This window comes from Episyrphus balteatus, chromosome 1 (assembly GCF_945859705.1).
Source record: "Episyrphus balteatus chromosome 1, idEpiBalt1.1, whole genome shotgun sequence".
Classification (NCBI taxonomy): Eukaryota; Metazoa; Arthropoda; class Insecta; order Diptera; family Syrphidae; genus Episyrphus; species Episyrphus balteatus.
Window position 1 is genome coordinate 131,820,777 of NC_079134.1, and position 22,470 is coordinate 131,843,246.

Below are 22,470 nucleotides of genomic sequence, written 5' to 3' on the forward strand. Positions count from 1 at the left end.
TGCGGCCTATTTTTCTGGTATTCGGCCGAATAGTTTAACTATTTGGCCGAATACCGAATACCAAATAGAGAAGAAAAAAGACATAAATTTATTATACCAAAATGTGTGTTTTATTAAAAAATTGTAATTTTAGTACTTATAATCTACTAAGGCAGTTGTGGTGAATGAAAACTATTTGTTCCGCATTTGTTGGTAGTAAACGATTACGTTTATCTTCGTAGACTATTCCTCCTTCGGAAAATTGTCTTTTACTGTAAACTCTTGTCCCAGGAGACGAAAGGTAGACTTTAGCAAATGTTGTCAAAATTGGAAATTTTGTAGTATGTGTTGACCACCACTTGTATGGGTCCATGGTATAAAAAGAGAAGGTATGATCATTAGAAAAAACTCTGTATCGAGAACTGTCAAAACTTAAAAATGGTTACTTAAGTTTTTGACAGCTGCCCATTGAAATTGTTATTGTAAACAAATTTGTCTTGGAAATTGTTGTTGCTGACTTTGCCAAATTAAAAATCAAAAATTTATTACTCTATTTTGTAAAATGGCGACTCTTAGGCCGTGTGTGAATTGCGTTAAATAGTTAACACCGTGTTAAATTTTATTGAGGTGAATAAAAAATGTTTACGTGTTAAAAATTTAATGCTCTGGGACCTGGTTAAATTAGGTTAAATTTTTTTTCAGATGGTTTTGTTTTGATTTTTTTTTTAGTAAAAAGGAGTTTCATGGCAAAAAAGAGGCAGAGAAAAATACTAAACAATAAGCCATACAGCTGAAATTTGTTTGTTCACCTCAATAGTGTCAAAAATTTTACACGGTGTTAACTATTTAACGCAATTCACACACGGCCTAATGATCATACGTTGTCTTCTTCTACCTTTGCAGTAGTAGGTAGTGTGTTCAGAAAGTTATCTTAAAAGTAGTTTAGTTATTCATCGTTACAATACGATGTTTTTGGGAATTTCTTAAGCCACATATTTTCTTATACAAAGTATGCCTACAGTTTTTGATATTACCAACGTTTTTTTCTGAGAGTCCTTGGCCGAATATTCGGCGGCCGAATATTCGGTATTCGGCCGAGGAGCGTGGCCGAATATTCGGTATTCGGTATTCGGCCAAACCAATGTTCGAGGCATCTCTAGTTTTTATAATTATTACTCAACACCTAAAACCAAAATCTCAAAAAAAATGACTATCCGTTTTCGGAAATTTGATTTTTCAAAAAAAAAAAGCAAAAAGCTTGAATTCGAAAATTTTTTTATCATTATTTAAAATTTTAGACTATTTATTAAAATTTACACTTAAATTACTCAAAAACTGTAACATTAATCAATATTACATGAAATCCTACATTTTTTGAGTAATTAAAGTGTAAATTTGAATAAATAGGCCAAAATTGTAAACAATGATAAAAAAAATTTTCGAATTCCAGCTTTTTTCATTTTTTGCATTTTGCTAGAACATGTTCTATAGTAACTAATGTAAATGTTTTTTTTACACCATCAGAAAACAGACATTTTAACAAACGAAATGCCCACCGATTTTTTGAAAAAAGCTGATATTTTGACACGTGAATTTTCGATTGAAAATTAGGGTGTTTTTTTGGTATTAAGTCAAAATAAGGTGAACAAATTAATATTTTAAATCAAATAAATTAAAGTGTATTTGGGACATAATAAGGTAAGTTTTCACCAAATTTCGTAGAAAAATTTTTGTTTTTGAAAAAGATAAAAATAAAAAACCAAAAACTCGGTTTTTTGAATTTTTCACATAAATTTTGAGGTTATGTGAAAAAATTGTTGATGCAAAAGTTGTAGATCTTTTTATTACCTACAACTTTGTCATACAACTTTTTTCTATAGGACTTGTAGTTTTGCCGGAAATCGAGATATACCATTTTTTACCATTAAAAACTCAACCCACCCATTTCCCGAACTCGGCTCGCCCGTAATTTATTTTTCCTTTACTTTTTATCATATTCACCTCCTTTTCCAATGGGTTTCATCCTAATATGATTTTTTTGTACTTTTTAATGTTTTTGAAGGCATCGGCACTGGTCTAAAAATCGTTTAATAGATAAAAAATAAACATGTACCTATTTGTAAAAAGTAGTTAAATTTTGTTTAAACGAACGAAATTCATGTTTCTTTTACATTTTCTTATGTCATTAACTTGCAAATTTTTATTTGAAAAGCTTACGGTCATAGGTCACTAATTTCAAAACAAGTTTTATCTCAAAACATGTTTATTGAATGTTAGAAGTTGCAAATTTCCAAAAACTTGATACTATTATCGAGAGATTTGACATCTAGAAGACAAAATCTTTAATACTATTTTAGTTTAATTGCCAATTGTTCGAGATATTTCAAATTTAAACAGTCACAATAAATATTTTGCTATAAAACTTGTTTTGAAATTTGTCAATAATATGGTAGTAAAACATTAATAAGAGCAAGTACGTGCGACCCAGTCTTACATTTTATTTTTTTTGCTACTACGAAATTAAGTGAATTCAACAAGATACATCCAGTAGACACTGCATGTAATTTACGCATGCAAAAGATGAAATTGAAGAGCATTCCAAGAAAATTTCATCAAATTGAAAGACGTAAAAAAAATAAGCTTGATATCATTTAAATGAACTTCCCATCTCGTATATGATTAATGAAATCTTGTCAAACTGGATCTATTCATTTAAGACAAAAACTGAAACATTTCCATTGCAACATTTTTTTTTTGTTGAGTATAGATAAATATTATGAACGACAACGACAGCAACAACGCAATACTCCCAGACAAATTAGCCCAGCATGCGAGTATATTTTGTCCAATCTAAAGTAATTTGCATGCCTCATACCATTCAATTAAGTTCAATTGATTCCAATTAAATCATTCAAGAGAATGTCCAATATCCAAGGAAATAGAAAATCCCCATCGCAACACATACACCAATCAGCCAAACAACCAACCAACCAACCATCTGACCTCGAGAAACTCTTGGTGTTTTGTCTTTGGTTAAGTTATAAGACACACGATAAATGCATTACATGCAACACATGTAACACATGCTTCACATGCAACATGCACCATGATTCCATCTTTCTTATTTAAATTAGAGTTAATTAAATTTTTTTTTGTGTATTAATTTGTCAGGCTTATACAATTCCTTTTTTTTTTGTCGTTTTTTTTTTTTTTTTTTGTTAACAGAGCGTCATCAAGATCTGTTTTCATGAGCGTCGTCTTCAGTACATGGAACGTGAGCAAATGCAACAATGGCAAGCCTCGCGTCCAGGTGAAAGGATCATTGAAGTCGATGTCCCATTGTCCTACGGCCTGTGCCACGTGTCACAACCGTTGAATCAAAATTTCCTCAATACCGTCGAAGTGTTTTGGGATCCTCTGAAGGAGGTGGGTGTCTACATAAAGGTCAATTGTATTTCGACAGAGTTTACACCAAAGAAGCATGGTGGCGAAAAGGGTGTCCCATTCAGGATACAAATTGAAACGTATATAGAAAATGCAAATAATTCGCCAGTAGGTGGCGATAGTACAACGAATTGTAATAATTTAGTAGTAGGAGGAGGAGGAGGAGGAGGAGTAGGTACAAGTGGAGTTGGTGGTGGAAGTGCAGGGGGAAGTGGTGGTTTAATTGGAAAACAAGCCATACACGCGGCAGCTTGTCAGATAAAGGTGAGAAGTGAAATGGTTGAGATTCGATTAAAAAAATAAAACTAACGCAAAGATTTTAATTCTTGATTCAGGTTTTTAAATTGAAAGGAGCCGATCGTAAGCACAAACAGGATCGTGAGAAGATACAACGAAGACCTGTGTCTGAGCAGGAGAAGTTTCAACCGAGCTATGAGTGCACCATAATGAATGATATACCATTGGACACTTTACCTTCCTCGGCTGGTTGCTACAGCCCTGAATAGTAAGTAATTTTGTTTGTTTGAATTTCATTTTTATTTCGATTTTGTATTTGATGGGGTTTTATTGGTGGAAGAAACAATTTTTATCAATTTGAATTAATTAAGCACATTCATAGTAGATGTAGTAATTGCTAACATATGTACTCGTATATGTTGAATGAAACTGACGATGTTGGGCGTGGGCGATCACGTGCAAATTCATTTTGTTATGACTTATGAACTTATAAGCAAATTGAAACAAACAATGATCAACAATAATAAATTAACTTTATGGCGCAAAAACAAGTTTCAACCCAAAACTAGTTTTAAAAAGTATATAAATTGAAAATATGACTTACAGACATGTTTTAAACCCATGTAGTTCTGAAATAATTAAATATTTCTCCTTTGGCTTGCATGGCAATTCAAAAGAATTGATGAAACTAGCCAAATCATAAATTTGAGAAATACGTATAATATTAAAGTACATAAGATCAGTTTACAGTTTGTACCAATCAGTGTATTATTAAATACCTACAACTAAGATGTAGAGAAAAATCTTGCTTTTATATACCTAATAATAATAACACGCTGATTTAAATAAACTAATTACATTCAATAAAATAAGAACGTATACAAAAACTGTTGAGCCACTAGGCAATGAGATATAGGCAATGAAAGCATGTAGCTATTGGATAATGTTATGATTTTTTTTATTTTGGTATTGACAAAATGAAAAATAATTAAATTTTTACCGATATAAAATCGACGCTGTTGTCGCATTTTTTGTAATTTAAACTATAAGCTTTGTAAAAAGAGCACTACGTTAAGATGTATGTCGGCCACCGAGGGCAAGAATAAAGGTTGGGCTGTTTTTCTCTTTTTTTTTGTGTTGGAGAAAATGTATGGAGTTTTTAATTTATTTGTTAAGTTTTTTTTTTATGTTTGAAATTTCTTGGTTCAAGTATGTATATAAAAAAAAATTCACGAGTTTCCAATTTCATAAGTTTTTTTTTTCTGAAGATTTTTGGCCTCTGCCCTCATACAATCTTGTTAAAATATCGTACACCACTCCTTTTTGAAGTGGTTGGTTGTCTGCAACAAGCTTTTTTTCGCTCTATAAAGAAAATGAGAATGATTGTGTCGAGCTTCAAGTAATGTGAATTCAACGCATTCAATATTAAAACACCAACTAAAATTTAAAATCTTTCAAAATTTTTTACATAAAAGCTTTTGATAAAAAAAAAAGAATAAATCCAGTTAAAAAGATACAATTCGATAAAAATCTTTTTTTTAAATTAAAAAAAATTAAGTCACACCTACATAATTTAATTTGATTTTTTTAGTACAGTTATAAGTTCAAAAATCGTTATACAGAGAAGTTATTACGCTTTTTAATAAACTTCAACTTGGTTTGAGAGCAAACTATGGAAGCTTGTATTTCTAAAAAGTTAGAAATTTTTTAATAAGATATTTGTCATTCATTATCATTCACAGAAGCTTCTTGTCATGATCAATTTAAAAAATATTCTTATGATGTTCGAAAATCATTAACGTTTTTTTTATCAGATTTTGTCCCAAACTTGTTTGATTTCAATGAAATTTTTTATACAAAAGCATTTATAATATAATACAAGCCAAAAATACAATATAATATACCTAAGCCAAAGAAACAATTTTGAAAAAACTAGATTTTGGATTAAATTTTTTTTTGAAGAATCGATTTTTCAAAATTTTTGATTTTAGATGCTGATTAATATATACATAGTTGCTTATTAATTATAAAAAATTGTTTTGTTTTTTAATGGAGGGACATTTTCAGGATCATTTAATCTATAAAATTCAAATTTTTTAAAAAATTTACTTTTGGATCTGAAACATTTATTTATAAAATCAGTTGAGTTGTTTGAAAACGGGACATCGATTTTTTTTTTAATTTTAGCTTTCAATTTTTTTTCTCTTTTGATTTTAAATCCAAATAAAATGCACGACTGGGTCGCACGTACTTGCTCTTGTAGTTCAAAGTATCGTTATCTTAAATATCTATTGGAAATTTAAGATTTTGTTAAATGTGAGAAAAAATACTAAAAAAAAAATTGAAAGTAAAAAAAAAAAATTACATTTAATTTTTTTTTTCAAAAACCTTTTAAAAAATTTTTTTCAAAAACTTCTTTTTAAATTTTTTTTACATTCGACAGTTCAAAATGATGTCTATAAATTTTGAATAAAATTGACTTTTGCTTTGAAGAAATATATGAACTTTAAAAATATGTCAATTTTTGAAAAACGGCAACGCCATATTTCCGTTCTCCGCATTTTTTTAGAAAAACTAAAAACACAAGAATCAATAAGAGTATTACGTACACCAAATTTAATCGAAATCTTTAGAGCCGTTTTCGAGAAAATTGCAATACCTCGAAAACGTTATATGGGAGATATGCGTTAAAATGGAGATATTGAAAAACTAAAAAAAACTGACCTAGAGTATTACGCAAAAATCATCTGTACCAAGTTTCAAGTAAATCCATCCATCCGTTTAGGTTCTAGCTCGATGTACAGATGGACGCACAGACCGACGGACGGCATGACGAAAACCACTTTTTTTATCTTCTCCATCATCGTAATGTTGGTTTTGATTAAAACCTCGAATTTTTTTTTCTACACGAAACCAATACTTGCCCTATAGAGCAAGTAAAAATATCTATGAGTTTTTTTTAAATGACTTTCAATTTATTTTAAATTCATAAATAAAAGAAATCAAGTTGCATACTTTTTTTGAACCAAACTTCATTTAAGAAGTTGTTTCTTCTAAAAACTAGTAGTTGAGTCTTTTAAAAACTATGCATTGACGTTTTTCTTAGAATGATAACTTTTATTTATAACAAAATGCAGATTAATGATATACAAAAATACTACACGCATCGAAACTTTTACAGTTTTGGCAGTAATCGATTACTTCCAGTAGTCTTTTTTCTAATGAAAAAATATTTAGATATTAAACTTAAATTTAAAAGCCAGCAAAAACTATTACAACACTGTAAAAAATATTCATTTATTGAAAAACCCATTAGTAAAATTTCTTTCGAATAACTTAAAACAAAAGAGCTGATGTTCAAACTTTATTTTAGTGAAATTTAAATTTTAAAAAATATCAAACCATTACATCTTCATTGGTTCATTAGATATCATAATTTACTCATTTCGCTGAAATATCTTAATCGATTTTGCGCCAAAGTAGCTAAATCTCGATATAAACATTTTTTAAGGCAAGAGCTTTTCATAAAAGGCCTTCTATTTAAGTTTTAAATTTAAAGCCGACTGTAAAATTTTGGGAGTGGAATTATGTATAACCAGAATGTAAGTATGCATTCAAAAATCTCAAAAAAAAAGCCATATGTTTTTCGAATGGCTAAGAATGTGGTATACCTACCCAAAAAAAAATGTTTAGACTGCTCACATTAATTGAAAAACTCACGATGTTTCCCAAAAACCATATAAAGCCACTATTTAAAGCTGCCAGACTTTTTAGTTCGTTATTTAAATGCACTTAAAACTGCAATCACATTCTGGTTAGGTATACCTTCACTTTTAAAATTTGCTGTGGGCTCTGGATCTATTAGTAAATCTGATTGTTTAATATGACATAGGTCATTCAACTTTTGCATCAGATTTGTAAGCCAGAGTAAATAAAATAAATTTTTCCATCCACATCGATACCTTACTTTCAATTCACCGGCTTTATTTCTACTCTTAAATCCAGTTTCTCCTTTTGGAGCAAAACACGACTTAAAACAAAATCCTCTTTTGAATATGTTCGAAGAACATCATGTTACCACAACGTGCGTGCTAAAAATAACTCTCTTACTCTGAATACAAAAAATAACCAACCTATACAAAAAAAAAAAACTAAACTTTAATGCTGCAGTTTGCCTACAACATGCATACACAAGCCTTACTCGCAGTTTTTGCACTTTTATTTGGGTCAGCAAAATTAAAAAAAAAAAATTTATCGCAAGAGAAAATTCTGCAAACTGGTTGGCCGGCTATCCCAAACTAATGAAATAAAACCAAACAAAGTTGGGGTAATAACCTGTGTGCAAAAGAAACAAGAAAAACCTTATTTGTAACCCCGCTAAAGGTACACTGCAAATCACTTGATTGGGTGCATTTAAAAAATCTTGTTTTATTGTGTGAAACAAAATATCTAAAAATAATTTAAAATAAGTCTGTCAAAAAATAAGTGCTTTTGAGTGTATCTAATCAATTGCACCGAAATGTAGTAACTAAATTGCGTTTTTAATAAGCATGGAAGGAAGTTTTTTGTATACATTACAATTTTTTGCACGCAACGTGCATCCAGACAAAGTTTTTAAAAACGGGGCAAGAGGTGTACCTACACAAAACTCGTCTTTAACATAACGAAGAAAGAAGAGAAAAGATAAAAAAGTAGGTACATCAGAATATTTGTGTCTGGTTGTGGCTTTGAGTGGAAACAAAATTTAACTTGAAATTTATCATGATGCAGTTTACAATGGGGAATCAGAGTAGCCGGTGATAAAAAGTTGTTAGTTTAATTACATTTTTTGTTATTTATTTTTCTTATTTTTATCGATTTTTATTTTTAAAAAATTTTACTTTCAGTATGAAACTTTGGCCAAATTCTCCCGTACATATACCAAAATACGATGGAATTATACCATATGCCAATGTTTCGCCAACAGCCAATTCTAGCCCGATAGCAATAAATAGTGTAACATCAACGAATACCAATAATTTGAAGCTAATGGACGCAAATATGGTCTCACCACAACAAGTGGAAATGGATGATTATGTAAAAAAATAAATATTTTTTTTATTTATAATTATTGTTATAATGTTTTAATTACATTTTTAGCAATCACCAAATATCATGGCTGAATCAACACCAGCTCAGGTTACTCAATGGCTAACCTACCATCGATTAACAACGTATGTTTCCACTTTTGCACACTTTTCCGGTTCAGATATTTTGCGGTAAGTTTTTTTTTTTCCTTTTATTTATTTCTATTTTTGTTGTTGTTTGTTATGAATATGTCGAGACTTTGTATAGTGCGATTTCACTGCCAATGTAATATTTATTGAGTCTTGTTACGGGAATCAGATGAAGTTATTTTTAGAAACTAGTTCTATAGAGATTGTGGTTTGTTTTAATTAATTTGTAATTAAGATGGAAAAAAACGTTAGTAGAATACTGACCAGTGACCACATGATTATTTGTATGAGGTGTGGCTGGTCGGGTTAAAAAAAAAAAAACAAACAGGCTCTTGACAATATACAGTGATATACGTGTGGTCAGTAATAATAATGCATTAACAAATTTGTTCTTGTGAGTTTACTAAGTGCCTTTGCAATATTTCTAAAAAAAATCTTAATTTTATGTAACTCGAATTATATCAGTTTAATTTGTAAAATATGTCCGAAAGATTGAAATGGAAACGGGAAAACCTTTTATGTATGTACTTCCTTTACTCTTAAGGCCTTCTGAAAATGAATGATTGATACCAATTTTAACACTCGGTGGTATGATTTTCAATGAACTACACAGACAGAAAGTCAGATGTTTTTGGTTTACCTATAACATAAAAAAAAAAACATTTTGTTATTCTTACAAATAATTTTAAAGTAGTTTTAAATGCTCTTTTAAAGTACCTAGTTTTAAAGTTTTTATTTCAATTTATCCGAAAACAGACGAACTGTGACTGTGTGATCGAAGTCGGCCAACTTCTTAAGAATGACTTTAGATCTGATTCAGATGTACTCGTACGTATCGACGATAGTGAGAAAGTCTAAGAGGAAGTGGCTTCTGGTGGTTGAAACATCTCAAATTGAATAACCCTTCGAACACATTCCAAAACCAAGCCTTCGTAAATTTAAGGCTAAGGATCTAAGAACTTTTCGAGATTTGCTATTAAAAGCAAATAATCATGAGATATACCAAACACGTTGATTTCAACTTAAGATTAAGATTTAAAAGATTAAAAACAAAAGGATTTAGAAATACAAAATTTAGTTTTTTTTAGAAACCGTTGCAAATTTATTTAAAACAAATAACCAAACGCTAAGAAATAACCTCGAAAACTGGTAAAAAGCGGCATTTTCGATTTTCTAACAGGAATATCTCAAAAACGTGATGTGATAGAATTTTTTTGATTCAAGCTCAGTACACAAAAAACCTTAAGAAAAGTATACCTTGGTTTCTGTTACAAAAAAAAAAGTTTAATTTTGTTGACCAGTGTCAGTCTCGTTTTCGAAAATTTGATTAAAATAATCATTTTTATCAAAAAAAACAATAGTTCCCATGACTAAAACTGAGCGAACGAATTGAAACGACACGTTGCAGCCACCAGCTTTCCAATACAAAAAGAATCATCAAAATTGGTTCACTCAGTCCAAAGTTATGATGTCACAAACACAAAAAAAATTAAAAAAAAAAATATAGAATTTGGAAGTCGGTAAAAATAAATTTCCTTTGGGAGAAATTCACATTAAGGACCGACACCAAATTTTAGAATGAGTTTTTGTGTATTGTAAAAATCCGAATACGCAGTATAACTATCGTATTAACTTGAATTATTTACACTTTAAAAAAGTCAGTTTTTTAAAAGAATTAAAAGCTTACTTTTCCAAAACATACACTCCTCGCCACTTGAATAGGACACCCTTTTTGTTTTTAATAAAGTGGATATAACTCCAGTCTCTTAATAGTGAACTGTTCAATATTTTACTATTTTGTATGTCCCCTTATGCACTCTCTCTGTGAGCAAAATCATTAAATTTCAATGTCCCGTCAGATTAATTTTGCAATTTTTTTGCGAAACGACTGTGAAAAAAGTGCTCCTATTTTTGTTCACTTGAATAGGACACCCCCTTTTTAATTTTTTTTCGTGTGCAAATCAAAGAAGGTGGAAATGCAAAAATGTTTTCCAATGTCTTTTAGTAATTTTTAGCTAATTTCAATTTAAATGGGTCACGCGAAATTATTGGCAGAGGAAGAAATAGCGAAAATCTAGAGTGTCACCCGATTTTTCACCAAAAAGGTAAAAAAACGCATCAAAAAACCATAGGTTAACACCTGCGGCAAAGAGCAACGCCTTAGTTTCTGTCTGTTTTATGACATAAAATAAAGCATGTTTTCTCCAATGAGAAAAAAAATAATTTAGAGGGTTCCGTTGGCTTTAATTTTTTATTTCATAGTTTGCGAAGAAAGGACTAACCATTTTTCCATAAAAATAATACTTGAGGTCAATGGGGCCCTCTAAATTATTTTTTTTTTTTCATTGGAGAAAACATGCTTTATTTCATGTCATAAAACAGACAGAAACTAAGGCGTTGCCCTTTCCGCAGGTGTTAACCTATGGTTTTTTCTTAAGGTGTAATCACCTCAAGTCCTTAGCTTTTGAAATCACTCGCTTCACTACGGATGCACTTGCTTCTTAACCACTTTTTTTGTTTTTTTCGGCGGCAAAGTCATGTAAATTTTACGCGAGTCGTTGAATCGCTCTTCTGTCAGCTGTAGTAACGGCACTCATTGTTAAGCCTTTTATATTTTTTCCACAGTTGGACACGTTCCGTAAAAAAAATGAAAAAAAATTTCGGCTTTGATGCGTTTTTTTACCTTTTTGGTGAAAAATCGAGTGACACTCTAGATTTTCGCTATTTCTTCCTCTGCCAATAATTTCGCGTGACCCATTTAAATTGAAATTAGCTAAAAATTACTAAAAGACATTGGAAAACATTTTTGCATTTCCACCTTCTTTGATTTGCACACGAAAAAAAATTAAAAAGGGGGTGTCCTATTCAAGTGAACAAAAATAGGAGCACTTTTTTCACAGTCGTTTCGCAAAAAAATTGCAAAATTAATCTGACGGGACATTGAAATTGAATGATTTTGCTCACAAAGAGAGTGCATAAGGGGACATACAAAATAGTTAAATATTGAACAGTTCACTATTAAGAGACTGGAGTTATATCCACTTTATTAAAAACAAAAAGGGTGTTTAGAAAAATGACGATCAATTCGAAAATATTACCCAAATGTCCAAAGGTACGGAGGCTTGTAATGTTCTTGGAGGTGAAGGCGGATGATTCCGAAGAAATATGCCGTCTTAAAGTGTCAAAATTTAAATCGCTTTATTTATGCTGGTTTTAATATGCTTTTATTAGCTTCTAATACACTATCAGTTCATAGCCGAAGAGCGCTTATAGCAAGCACCGTCTTGCGACCATTTGCCAACACAAAACTGTGTTATCCGGCTCATCACTTAGTGCAGTGTTAGTAGTTAGTAAGCAAATAATAACTACAAAAAACGTACACTAAGAAAAAAACATTGAATTCAATATTAGATAAAACAAACATTAAAGAAATAGCCCAGGGAAATTAGTAATTTAAATCGCATTTTTCGCGGGACAAAATTTTTTTCATGGAATGTGTTCGGGTGGTTGTCCTTATCATAAAAGTCAATTTGTTGGGAAAATTGGAGGTTGGGAACAGCCGCCATCTTGGAAAAGAGATTGGTAGCGTTTTTATTGAATAGCTCCATTGTTATTCATTTTAACAGAAAATGACAAAGGTAGGACTTATTAACAATAAAATTATCTAAACAATGATATACAAAACAATTCCGTGAGTTGATTAAATAAAATTTTATAGTTGGTCAAAGTGCGGGTTTGTATCGCAAGGTTGGGACAAAATGACATTTTTTCATATATCTGACGAACTTTTGATTTGTTTGGATAATTCTTCAAGAATGAATTATAGTACTTATAATTACCTATAAAATGAGCCCACAATTGTTATTGTAACCATCGTATTGTAGAAGTAATCTAACTCCGAAACTCTCCATGTACTAGTCAAAAGTGAGAAAAAAGCTAGTTTTTTGCTAGTAGGCCGAGAAAATTTTGGGAGTAGAGGTATAACCAAAATATAAGTACGCAGTTTTGCTGCCATACTCGTGTTAATGTCGATTTCAAAGGTCTGACAACTCTAATTTTGGGCTTTATACGGTTTTTGGGGGGTTAAATAACGTAAGTTTTCCAGCTAACGTGAATGGGCTAAATTTATACTATTTGAAATTATAAATATAAAAGCTGATGCTCTATTATTTTTCCTAAATCTGGACACCTTAATCTCGGCTATGGGGTTAATAGAACTCACGATATAAGCTTTTTTAACTAACCATATCAGGCTTTTCAATTCAAATAAACAAACAAAAATCGAAACAAAAAAGCCTCTAAAACATAATCGTATAAACGGCTTATATCTTGAGTTCTATTGGTCACATCCTCAAGATTGGGGTGTCTAGATTTAGGAAAAATAATAGGGAATCAGCTTGTATATTTATAATTTCAAATAGTATAAATTTAGCCCATTCACGTTAACTGGAAAACTTACGTTATTTAACCCCCCAAAACCCGTATAAAGCCCAAAATTAGAGTTGTCAGACCTTTGAAATCGACATTAACACGAGTATGGCAGCAAAACTGCGTACTTATATTTTGGTTATACCTCTACTCCCAAAATTTTCTCGGCCTACTAGCAAAAAACTAGCTTTTTTCTCACTTTTGACTAGTACATGGAGAGTTTCGGAGTTAGATTACTTCTACAATACGATGGTGACAATAACGATTGTGGGCTCATTTTATAGGTAATTATAAGTACTATAATTCATTCTTGAAGAATTATCCAAACAAATCAAAAGTTCGTCAGATATATGAAAAAATGTCATTTTGTCCCAACCTTGCGATACAAACCCGCACTTTGACCAACTATAAAATTTTATTTAATCAACTCACGGAATTGTTTTGTATATCATTGTTTAGATAATTTTATTGTTAATAAGTCCTACCTTTGTCATTTTCTGTTAAAATGAATAACAATGGAGCTATTCAATAAAAACGCTACCAATCTCTTTTCCAAGATGGCGGCTGTTCCCAACCTCCAATTTTCCCAACAAATTGACTTTTATGATAAGGACAACCACCCGAACACATTCCATGAAAAAAATTTTGTCCCGCGAAAAATGCGATTTCATGCCCATATTTTGACTAATTGCCCTGAGCTAAAATACAAACAAAATAATTACTTGAGCAACAAAAAAGACATAAAAATAAACACAAACATTTATGAGCGTGGTACACTGGTTTTTAATACAGTTTTTAATCTATTTTTATTAAAGTTTAAACCAAAAAGGTTTGAATTTAAATTTAGAAGTTTACACATGCGTGTTAAAGGTTCATGCAAGCCATAATTTGTTCGGTGTGGTGGAATATTCATTAAATCCAAGCATCGGAGGCTATAAGCACCATTGTATATATATTTACATAGTACTATCATGAAGTGAAACGATCTCAGGAACTCTGCTGGTAACTTAAAAAAGCAGAATTTGTATGAAATAAATACATTGAGCGCCACCTCAAAATAGTGGTGACTTGAACTAATACTAAATTCGACTTCATGATAGTACTATAGAAATATATATACAATGATAAGCACCCCCTCGATAGTTAAAACCAACAGAATTAAGTAAATTTGGTGCATCAATTACGCCTGTGATTAACTGGTGAATGAAGATTATGTCATTTTTAAACCTCCTTTGAGCCAAAGTTTGAATCTGAAGGAGATTAATCCGATGTTCATAAGGAGGAAGATTATAAGGATCAGACCATGGCAGTCCTTTTAAGGCGAAACGAATGAAATTACGTTGTACTGATTCCAGTCTTACATTATGGGTCTCGTAAAAAGGAGTCCAGACTTGCGATGCGTACTCAAGGTGGGGGCGTACTAAACAATTGTAGAGGGAAAGAGTCACATAAGGATCTTGAAATTCTTTTGACCAACGCTTCACAAAACCTAGCATAGAGAAGGCCTTATTCACGATGACGTTGATATGTTCGGAAAAATCAAGATTATAACTAAAATTAGTCCCTAGGTGTTTAAAGCTATACTCATACAAACTAGGAGCACGTTTTTTAGAAAAAGTCATTGTCTGATATTTTTTTGGATTCAAAACTAAGCTATTCTTACTACACCATATAGAAAAATGATTAATGACACTGTGCAAGTCGAAATTCTTGACAGGCGCGCGAATAACTGTTTCGCCATATTTCGGACCCGAGAAATCCATTGGCATCATTAGTTTTTCGATTTATCGGTACGACTTCGAACAAAATTTTTTTTGAAAGTTTTTTCAATTATTTTGAGAATTTTCCACTGTTTTTAGTCATTTTTCAATCAAAAACATTGTTTATATTGCTAATAATTCTGCTCAAACGTTTTTTGCTACCAGTAGAAAGACATTGTAAACAATTTTGAACAATTTTTATTGAAAGTTTAGTGATTTTTTTTTGAAAAAATTTAAAAAAAATCGAAATTTTTTACATTGTTATCGTTTTTTCGCTGTTTTTGTTCTCTTTTGCACAAATACATAGCATGTTTTCCATTAAAAATTAATTTAACTGTTAATTTAGTGTTGGTTAAACTTTGACATACTATCGATAGCATCGATAACAAAAAAATATCGAGTATATCGATACTTCACAAAACTATCGATAGTTTCAATACTTCCAAATTATTATACCACAAGGCTACCGATACTATCGATAGTTTTTTCTTTAAACTATCGATACAATCGGCAATGGAAACTATCGATATCTACCAAACACTATGTTAATTCGTTGTTTACATCCAATGTCAAACGAAAACTTAACTTGTAGTTCAAATTGTGTTTAATTAATTTCAAAGCTATCGATAATATCGGTAGCCTTGTGGTAAAATAATTTGGAAGTATTGAAACTATCGATAGTTTTGTGAAGTATCGATATACTCGATATTTTTTTGTTATCGATGCTATCGATAGTATGTCAAAGTTTAACCAACACTAAATTAACAGTTAAATTAATTTTTAATGGAAAACATGCTATGTATTTGTGCAAAAGAGAACAAAAACAGCGAAAAAACGGTAACAATGTAAAAAATTTCGATTTTTTTAAAATAAATTCAAAAAAAATCACTAAACTTTCAAATAAATTGTTCAAAATTGTTTACAATGTAGCAAATAACGTTTGAGCAGAATTATTAGCAATATAAACATTGTTTTTGATTGAAAAATGACTAAAAACAGTGGAAAAATCTCAAAATAATTGAAAAAACTTTCAAAAAAAAATTTGTTCGAAAAACTAATGATGCCAATGGATTTCTCGGGTCCGAAATAGGGCGAAACAGTTAATCGCGCGCCTGTCTCAAAAATTTTTTTCAAAAAACTTGCACAGTGTGATTAATGTCCTCTTGCAGAAGCCTCCGATCATTAACCGATTTGATACTTTTATAAATTTTCATGTTATCTGCAAAAATGAGAATTTCGCTATGGTGAATACATAATGGGGCATCATTTATAGCTAGAATAAAAAGAAGAGGTCCTAAATGACTTCCTTGTGGAACACCTGATTTTGCGATGAATGATTTTGAGAGAGCGTCTCTGAACTTCACTTGATAAGATCTATTTTCAAGATAAGAAGAAATCCTAGAGTTTTTCATTTAAATTTGATTATATCATGGGAGAGTTGGTCAAAAGCCTTAGAATAGTCCGTAAAGATACAGTCAAGTTCCTGTCCATTTTCTAACGTATTTGAGCACTTATGTAAAAAAGTAAGCAAGTTTGTAACTTGTAACATACAAACTTACTAACAAACTAACTAGCAAAATAATTAAATCTTGGAAGTCAATTTTGAACCAATTCCAATAATAGTACATATATCGTATATTTTGGTTGCGCGGGCCAACGATAGCAGTTAACGTTTTGAATAAGACAGCGACCTAGCGGGAGGTTATAGAGGGAGGGTATCGGTACATTTCAAATCAATGTTAGTACCTACTTTACTTTGAGGTACATAATACAATCTCACAACTTCTTTAAAATGCTAGGAAATATCCAAAAATCAATAGATTCAAAATTTGACGGCAATTCCTTGCAAAAAGTAGTGACATATCTCAACAAACACATAACTGGTTGAAATTAATGAATTTTTTCGAAAATCATTGTAACGGTACTTGCTATAGAACAGTTTTTGTTTTTTTTTTTTTAAAGTTGTGAGAAAAGGGCAATCTTAATATGAGTTCATTTCGCTTTAAAATGGTGTGTGGAAGTGATGGTTAATTTCGAGTTACATTACATTTTTTTTATTTTTTAAGCAAAATAAATCAAATTTTATTAAAAAATAAAAGCAACCGTAAAAATTACAATAGGATTCATATCGTGACTCAATATGAGTCACCCATGCGCATTTCCAAGAATTTGGACTTTAAGTCTATAATATCTGTTTCAATGCATTTTGACAAATCGGTAAATTGTAACAGTATTTTTTTAGATTTTCCAAGTTTACAGAAACGTGTAATTAGTTTATCTTGTGCCAAAAAAGGCATTATTTCAGTCCCTTAATCGAAATAAAGTAAAATTCTAAAAAAAGTTCTATTACGTTTTTGAAAACAAAATAAAAGTAGGTAAATATTTAGCCCTATTACGTAAATCGTTTGTAGGTACACGAAACAAAAAAAAAACGAATCGCTCCAACGCCAAAATTGAGGCTTGAGTAAAGCAATTACCGTGTCACATGGAAGAGGGGTGAAGTTCGAAGGGAACTGCGAAGTTAGATTTCTAATTTAACACAAATTGTTGTTTTAGTACAAACCACTTACGTAATAGGTGTTATTGACCATTTGGCTAATTTAAATATGTATTTCTATTGCAAAAAAATTTAAGAAGTACTAATACATTTTTAACATTTGTTACTTCAATTGGCCATGTCTATAAAAGCTTTGAAATTATCATTTAAACTATCAATCTTTTTATTTTCAGAATGTCCAAAGAGGATTTAATCCAAATATGCGGTCTTGCCGACGGTATTCGTATGTTTAACATTCTTCATGCCAAGTAAGGATCGCTGTGGTGTATTTTTTTTATCATTTGTAATCTTATTTTAGACTTCCGAAACATTTCAGAGCTATAGCCCCACGTCTTACCATTTACATTAGCTTAGATGGCAACAGCTATAATGCCATTTATCTAACATCAAATTTATCCAAGGAACTCTCTCAAAAAATATTCAAATTGCCTGGTTTTTATGAGTTGAGTGCCAACAGCTCAAATATGAATGGTGGAGTTGATGGGGGTGTTTATCCAGGTTGGGGTAAGTTGAATACAATTTTCTTTATTTCCAATTTTCATTAAATGTTTATTTGTTAAAAAAAAGGTATGCAATCAAAATACTCAGGGAGTGGTTCAAATATATTTAATGATGCATCTAAAACTCCAGTTTATATAACTGGACCTTCCGGCGTTCATGTCACCATAACCGATGAGGTTCTAAACAACGAAATCAAAGATGGAAGTCTTTTTGCACTTGAAGTACAAAATGGAAAAGTACTTATGAAGGCCGTTAATAAAAATGATAATTAAATATAAAAAATAAAACAAAAAAAAAAGAAAAAAAAAATAAATTATTTCTAAGTTAACCAAAAAAAAATTATATAAAAAATTATGTTTAAGATGATGATATGCATATTCAACCAATGGACCATAAAAAAAATATATGCCTACAAATTACTACAATTCGCTGTACACTAAAAAAAAGAAAGATTAAAAGTTTAAAAAATTGTATGGAAAAGAGTTCAAAAAAATTCGAATACATATTTCATATAAATTAAATTAAACTTATTATTTTTTTCAGATTTGCATTTTAGCTAAAAATATTATATACGGAACAATTTGTAAACTAAAATAAAGCAAAAGCAAAAAAATCAAGGTGAAGGAGAATTTATTGTTTTAGTGCAAATTTTTTTTTATACAAGCGCATATTTACAAATTAAAAAAAAAATCTTTTCTAAATAAAATATTATAAATAAATTACATATATTATCTAAATATTATTACAAATAATTATTAAATTCAATGAATTACTATATTTCTATATTAACATAAAAAAATATATTATTATAATTAATTGATTAGAAATAAAAAATGAGGCAGACCAAATGTACAAGTATAATTGCATTAAATATTTTATTGCCTTTTTACAAAACGAAAAAGAAAATTATAAACAACAATACCGAAATAATAAAAATTTGGTCTGCTCTTAAATGTAAGTTGTTTCTTTAAATGATTTTTTTTATTGGAGTGGATTAATAGTAGGTTTCCTGATTCTTTCGATCTCTGGCACAATGATTTCACGAATGACACGAATTTTATTATTATTTTCGAATGGAAAGCTAAAATTTATTTTTTGAAAATGATGTTTTTTCAAATTTGGTAACTGTATATTTTATTTACCATCGGGAACCCTCCACAGGATTGAACCGTCCCGTATTTCCATTTTCATCTAAAAATTTCTCTGCGTTCATGTACCATCTCTGCTCATCAAAGAACTCATTATACACTGGTCAGCAAAATTTAACAACAGATATTCTTCTTTCAAAAACAATTTAATTTTTTCCGATATCTCTTTTGTTGCTCGGGTTATCTTAAGTTTAAGTTACTGGCCACAAAATTTTTGCCACAAGAACCAAAATATACTTTTCTGAAGGTTTTGGGGTTGCTGAACTCGAGTCCGCAATCAGAAAAATTCTATTAGCCTCCGTTCTTGAAATATAACCGTTATAAAAACCGTTACAATAACGGTTTAAAAAACCGTTTTTTTTTTTTGGTATTTTAAAACGGTAATATTTCAAAAAACAAAGGCTAATAAAATTTTTCTGATTGCGGATTCGAGTTCAGCAACCCAAAATCCTTCAGAAAAGTATATTTTGGTTCTTATGGCAAAAAAAAAGTTTTATTTGGTTGGCCAGTGCTGTTTCTGAGTCAAAGACCGCTTCATAAATTTTAAATATCTCGGGCAGTAAAAGAGATATCGGAAAGATTTAATTTTTTTGAAAGAATAAAACCAGTTCTGATAGGCACAGTTACAAATTTATTCATAATGAATTACCTCCCATAGAAACATAACCTAGAAAATAGGCAAAATGAAGTTTTTTGACATTTTCTAACGGTAATATTTTCTAACTTCAGATTCAAGTTCAGCACATCAAAAACCTATAGAAAAGTATATTTTGGTTCTTGTGGAATTCTTTTTAACCCTCTGTAGGCACACCTCTTTTTTGTTACGTGATAGGCACACGGGTGCGAATTTGTTTTATACTTTTTCATGTCGCTAGAACTTTTTTCGGTCAAAATATTTTATAGAGAATCAAGTATGAAATTGATGTATTCACAATTCCGAAAAAAAATATTTTCACCCTTATGAAGAGACTTTTTTTTGACGACTTTTTGGAAAAATCGTAATTTTTTTATTTTTGTCCTGCCAAATTCGCACCCGTGTGCCGACAGAGGGTTAAGGGATGCTTTTTTTTTAACCCTTTCATCGATAGAATTTATACGGCTTGTTTTTATTGTAAGTGAATTAAACAATTGAGAAATACTTTTAGAAACATTCACTCACTGTCACGATAGCATTTATAGTGTTTTTGTTTAATGGAATTTGTAAACGACTTCATCGATTTTTATGCAGTTTTTAAAGGTTTGTACTGCTGAGCCAATTGAACACTTAAAATAAATGTTGCTCTAGAAAAAAACTCAACTGCCAGCCTATTTTAAGAGCATCTTAGTTCTTTTGAAAACGATGTTACGATTTGTGGTTGTTTTTCTACACGATATTTGAAAAGTAGTTTTAGAAAAATCATCCAACTTCTAACCAATATTTTTAATATATAAGTATCTGGGAATGCCTGTATAGATTTTGATAAACGAGTAAACATTTTGAAAATTTAGAAAAACCCGCCAACTGCCAAATCTACTGAATATGTTAGGTTTTCGGAATCGGCTGTAACGATTGTGTTAATATGTTGGTTATTTTTGATTAATCTGCTACAGAGTGCTACCCCCATTTTTCTAATACGCTAGTACTAAAAATGAAAGGTACAAACAAAAGTTTCTAATTTCTATAATAATTTTCGAAAAGATGTATTTTATTTAAAAATATCATAAAAAATAAAACAAAAGAATACAAAAGCTAATTTTTTTTACGACCTTAGCAGGTTCCAAATATTTTTGTTATATCAGTCTTCAAACTAAAATATATCAACTTTAAATATCAATATTTCAAAAACACAATGGGCACGTTCAGGAAATATTAGGGACTAAAAATTTAGGCAACGTCATTTTCTGAACGGAAATTTGCGTTAATTGACTAAAGTAGTTTGGATATGATGTTATTGTCAAATTTCGAAATTTAATTAAGACCGCATGGGAAAAACACCGAATTTAACTTTACTTTACTAAATAAATATTATTTAATATAACCGATAATGTACTTTTAATTCGTTTTTCACACAAATAAATTCAATTTTGCTAACGAAATTCTGTAATTGAAAACAATCAGCTGTCATGTTGACAAAAAAAACTTTCCTAGATTTTTAGGTAAAATTTTCTTGCCTAATTTTCCAGTTAGCTTTCCAATAAAATTACCTAAATTTTAAGGATTTCTTTTGACAGTTGACCAATCAGAGGCCGAGAAATTACCTAAATATTTAGTCCCTAACGTTTCTGAACCTGCCCAATGTAGAAATAAATTCTACTCTGTCAGCTTTATTTTTTTGTAATAACATTTGAGATCAATTCAGAAAAGCTAGGTCTTTGTATGTTTTTAAGAAAATGTATAGCTTTTTTACAATTACAGACGATAAGAATAAATTGAGGCTTAACTTACCAATAACCCTTAAATTTACAGATTTATTTATCTAAAATGAAATAATTTCTCATTAATTTATCGTAGGTATTCATATTGAAGTTAAAATTTTTACAAAAATTAAAGATGTTCATTGTTTACATTAAAAAATTAGTTCACTTATTTTAAGCAACAGCAGTCTTCTTTGAAAAAAAAACATGTAGAAATCCACTTAATTTAATACAGATTCCATTTATATTTAGCATATCTTTTTTCTCAGTGTATAAAATGATATGAAGACAAGCAATTACCTTTAAAAGGCATTTTTGTATTCATTGTATCTTATTCCAATTCCAATTCCAATTAAAAAATTAAACAATCCATTGATGGTAAAAAAATCACTAAAAGAAAAACTAGAGCAAAAATAAAACAATTCGCTGATGCTTAAATTTGTATGGGGTCAACATTAGAAAAATGATGTAATAGAAGAGGAATCTAAATCCTCGATTTAAGATTTAAGAAGAGCGAGCATATTTCTCAAGACTTGACTTAAAATGAGTAGATGAGTGCAACTTAAGTTTATCAAAGGTACACTTACTGCAGCTACACTAATGTACCTGCATTATAGATATAAATTTGAATTTTGAAACAGTATACAACAATTTATATTATACCCACAAAAATAAAGTTAATTGGCCATTATTTTAATAATTATTTCCGTATAGATATTGCCTAAATATTGTCCCTACTTACATAAAAATTTAATATGCAACTAATTCTTTCTGCAATTATTGCCAAATTGCTTCTCAGAATTATT

At 30.1% G+C, this 22,470-nt stretch overlaps 1 protein-coding gene across 2 annotated transcripts in view; it reads left to right on the top strand.

The window, feature by feature from the left end:
- Positions 1–18,572, top strand: part of LOC129913215 (putative uncharacterized protein DDB_G0286901) — a 57,871-nt gene extending 39,299 nt beyond the window's left edge. The window contains exons 8-14 of one of the 2 annotated variants that reach the window (XM_055991778.1): positions 3,205–3,687; positions 3,759–3,928; positions 8,547–8,736; positions 8,800–8,918; positions 17,795–17,869; positions 17,920–18,125; positions 18,189–18,572. In XM_055991778.1, the coding sequence (XP_055847753.1) occupies positions 3,205–3,687; positions 3,759–3,928; positions 8,547–8,736; positions 8,800–8,918; positions 17,795–17,869; positions 17,920–18,125; positions 18,189–18,394 (1,449 nt within the window). In that variant the 3' untranslated portion in view covers positions 18,395–18,572. The remainder of the gene's footprint in view (positions 1–3,204; positions 3,688–3,758; positions 3,929–8,546; positions 8,737–8,799; positions 8,919–17,794; positions 17,870–17,919; positions 18,126–18,188) is intronic. The other variant, XM_055991784.1, reaches the window with a different exon arrangement.
- The last annotated feature ends 3,898 nt before the right edge of the window (positions 18,573–22,470 follow it).